This window comes from Morone saxatilis, unplaced genomic scaffold, assembly GCF_004916995.1.
Source record: "Morone saxatilis isolate NCDOM2014 unplaced genomic scaffold, NCSU_SB_2.0 Contig19, whole genome shotgun sequence".
Classification (NCBI taxonomy): Eukaryota; Metazoa; Chordata; class Actinopteri; family Moronidae; genus Morone; species Morone saxatilis.
The window spans coordinates 16,116,469-16,120,602 of NW_023339751.1; the positions used below are offsets into that span (position 1 = coordinate 16,116,469).

General features: G+C 38.6%; 1 protein-coding gene across 9 annotated transcripts in view; it reads left to right on the forward strand.

The window, feature by feature from the left end:
• Positions 1–4,134, forward strand: part of cep170aa (centrosomal protein 170Aa) — a 38,805-nt gene that overhangs the window by 7,315 nt on the left and 27,356 nt on the right. For 4 of the 9 annotated variants that reach the window (XM_035663161.1, XM_035663167.1, XM_035663166.1 and 1 more), the window contains exons 1-2: positions 8–1,925; positions 2,490–2,626. In XM_035663161.1, coding sequence (XP_035519054.1) covers positions 2,522–2,626 — 105 coding nt within the window. In that variant the 5' untranslated portion in view covers positions 8–1,925; positions 2,490–2,521. Of the gene's footprint in view, positions 1–7; positions 1,926–2,489; positions 2,627–4,134 lie in introns of those variants that run through there. The other 5 variants (XM_035663162.1, XM_035663163.1, XM_035663165.1 and 2 more) reach the window with 5 other exon arrangements.

Genomic DNA, 4,134 nt, shown 5'->3' on the forward strand with positions numbered 1-4,134 from the left:
GGAAACCACACATAATTACAGTGTAATGGCAGTGCTGCTGCTGTTCTTTATAGGCTTTCTCTGATAATATGCATAGTGTGTTGTTCCAGCGTCGCCTCCAAATACAATATCTGTTGAACATATAGTGATCGTATGACTGCAGTGTTACCATGGCACCACGTGTAAGCAGGAGATGCTGAGCTGGAATCTGACCAGTGACGGTTAGATGGTTTGATTGGATTTAAGGAAATCAAATCTGGCATTGTTCTTCCCCTGGAGTCCGTCTTTCCCCCAAATGAAGTTACATTTTGAGTTATTTCGGTGAAAGATGCTGAAAAGTATTTTGGTTAAAGTTAGGACATTTTAATTCAGTTAAGGTTTGAGTGAGTTTTATGTTATAGTTATTGTTTATTGGGATTTAATATAATAGAGGCTTATTTTTGTACTTGGATAATTTGTTATGAGGATCCACAGCGTTTACATAAGTCTGGTCAATTTTGGACATAACCGATCTTATCAATGTCCCTTGTCGCAGATCTTTCTCTCTTTGTCCACATATTAACTGTTTGACACTAAACAACAGCATAAAGGTAAAGCTGATATAAAAAGCTGTTAAAATACACAGGAGATACTCAAATGGCCGTACTTTACAACTGTCTAAAATGTCCTCATTAAATGTGTCACATATCACAGACAATGGTTAGATATCCTGAGCTGTTGTTGTGATGAAAAGCTGATCCCGTTTACTTCAGAGGCAGCTGTTGCTTTGGTGCAGTCACATCCCAACAGCATCGTGCAACAACTGTCAGAGGTGTGCAGTTGATTAAAATTTTACCCATGGGATTATTGAGTTGGTATACCGAGTACTTATGAGGTCAAGCGAGCAGGAGCTTAGCTCAGTAATCTTTAATTCCCTCTCTGATGGGCTTTTCTTGGCACTTTCTACACATGACAGCGCTCCTGTTATTTTAGCACCTCTGGAAATCACCATGAAAAGCTTCTCTTTGAAGACTGTTTAATTTTTAAATAAATAATTATGAAAAACATTAAAACTGTATAAACCTGCTCAAACCTTTATTAACATTAAGGTGGAACCAAACGCAGCAGTCTTTTAAAATGAGTTTCATAACAGAGGCAGCAGATTCTACACTTCACTCGGAGAGAGGCGCCACTCTGCGTTGTTGTCGTCTCGTGACAGTGTGAAGAATTCAATTATGAAAAGGTATTTTTGCCTGCTAAATTTTGCAGCCAGTTGCTCATCCAGCAGTAACTCAATCAAACACTGAACCAAACTTGTAACATGCTCAGTTATCAGACAGCCATACAGATAACAAGTTCATCAGTTCGAACTGCTTAAAGTTGTTTCTCCTTCAGGCCGCGGCAGTTAGAACGTTAGAGTGGCTCTGACCTCCTTTTCTCCAGCTCGTCTGAAGGAGATCGAGGGGAGGACTTAAGCAGGAGGGAAAATAAATGTCCTGCTGCGGAGGCCAGCCAACATTCCTACATCACTTCCTCTTCTAACATCTGGCAATGATCAGGGCAAGCAGAGAGAAAGAGAGGATGCATCTTACTGGCTGGCTTAGTGTTCATTTCCAGGCGCGGACAGTGAGGCATCACATTGCAAGACCGCCCACTCAACCTCATTCCCCCTACTAGCAAAACAAAACGAAGCAAGATGGATTCATTCGACTCAGTGTATCTCTACCAGTGTTTCCACTTTACCTGTGACTCGACTGCGTTCCTTTATTGCTTTCATACAGCTTTTTATGTCATGCTGCAAAGAATCACATTTTATTTACTTGTCTGCTTCTGTAAGTAATAAATCTGTGAATAATTGAAGAAACAAGAAAAAACACTTATTTTCTCTCCTCTTTTTCCTGTCTCAGGATGGCCTAGCTGTGTTGTGTTGTCTGCAGTCTATCAGCAGTGAGCTACCTGGACCAGAGGTGTGTAATTGAATGGACTACTTTCCAGCATTAAAACAACTTAGTTTAAGTTTAGTTGTCTTAGTCTTGACACTGAGATAAGACAACAGAATGGTCTTCCAACCTTAGGGCCATATTTGTAAATATTAAGATTTGCTCTCTTCTAAAAACACTATTATTTAATAATGTTTTTACATATTACAAGGTGGAATGTGTTAGTCTCCTTGAACACCACAATATCTGCTAATCTGGTCACCAAAGTGAATTATTTTCTGTGTTTTAAAAAACGCTATGTAAACATTTGACTTTATTGTAATTTATCTGTAACTGTTTCAGGTGTTTTGTAGATGCAAGTTGTTTATATGATATACTATCAGCAATTCTGAGACAGAGAATAATTCTCAGGTGTTGTATTTGAAGAATGGCTCCTATATAGTTGTTTACATGATGATTTGAGGACAAATGTGCAAGAGTAGCAGTTTCATTTAAATATTTCATCCTTATGGAGCAGTTTTACAGCCGAGGGAGCCAACTCTGTTTATTGATCTACAGCTTACCTCCTGCTTAATGCTTTTGTCCCAATAGGTGTGTACCAGAGGCAGCAGCAGGTTGCAAAGATGAGCGTGACCTCCTGGTTCCTGGTGAGCAGTGGGGGGACTCGCCACAGACTCCCCCGGGAAATGATCTTTGTCGGCCGGGATGACTGCGAGCTCATGCTTCAGGTGAGAACACGTTGTACAAGATGTAATTATGGCATTTTCTCTCTCTTTCTGTAGCTGTCTTTATTAAAGAAAAATGGCAGTCTGTCACAAAGAGCCCCTCAGTCATATAAATAACCTGCTGACCTCACAGCAGTTTGTTTCATAAGCTAACTGTTTAATGAGTGTGACTAAAAGTGAGCTGTGTATGCATGTCATTGCTCTTGCAGTAGCAAAACATGTTTATATGTCTTCATGTTTGTGTGTGTGTGTGTGTGTGTGTACTGAGGTGGTGTGCAGCTGTGCATTTGTCCAGGGAGACCATGTGTATGCTCATGTGTACCTCTCTGGTCACTGTACTATTAATAGAAAGTGGGGCAGATACCTCCTGAGTTAGATCTTATCTGGCAGAGTCTGTTGTATAGAGGCTGCATCTATGGCAGCGGTCTCTGTTATGACATTACATGCTGGTACCAGTGTCTGTCCGAGAGTCTGATTGTGTAGAAGACATTCAGGACTCTCACTAATATATAATTTTAGTGTGTTTGTGGAAATTAGCCTCACTTTTCAGATTGCCCACTTTATCTTCTGAATTACTGAGGCTCTTTTCACAATATCATCACATTAAGTGAGATTTATTTCTAGGTTTTTGTTTTCTCTGCAGCACACACATGTATTTGTTATTATTAGCTAAAATAAATCATAGTCCATGCCTTCTAGATGCAATGTAGTCCCGTTGGTGGTATTGATCTTTACATTATCAAATCCAAACTTTAGAGATATGTAGAAATGTAATGTATTTAAGGTTTTTCTTTGTTGAACCATAAAACTGAATTATAAAAGCATACAATATATATTTCATTTGTGAATAAACAGTAGTTCATGACTAGTGTTGGGCTAGTTACTTAAAAAATGTAATTTCTTACTCATTACTCGTCCGCTCTGTATGAATGTCAGGGTTATCACATAAGGCTTCCAACTAGCAGTTTCTGCAGCCTATGAATCCGTTTACAGGCTAAATGAAAAGCACACCAGGCTCACACTGATGACGAGACAAATCTTTTCATTCTATCATGCAAATTATTTTCATTAGTTTGTCGCTTGACGCGTGCTGTCCATGGTTAAAATCCAGTTTTGTTTGGTAAAATCAAAGTAATGGCAATAATTACAGCCACTGAATCTTGGATTTCAAGTGACAACAAAGTAAGGTTGTTACTGTGCAGTTGACTGTAATATTATTACTGACACTACTAGTTAGTGGGGAAGTGATATTATTACTGTAATATTATTACTAGTAATGTCCTACCACCCAACACTGTTCATAGTTAGTTTAGGCTTTATTTACATCACAAACCCTTCAGTGACTTTTTTTCAACAATTTATATTACCTTGCCTTATCTGTGAGGTCCTACCTGGTACAATAATTTAAAGTCTGTGTTTGCTGTTGAAGTTTTTCAATAATAAAACAACTGTTGCGGTAATAGGGTTTTTACAGTATAATGTTTCTATGTTAAGTCTATTAATGATTTTGC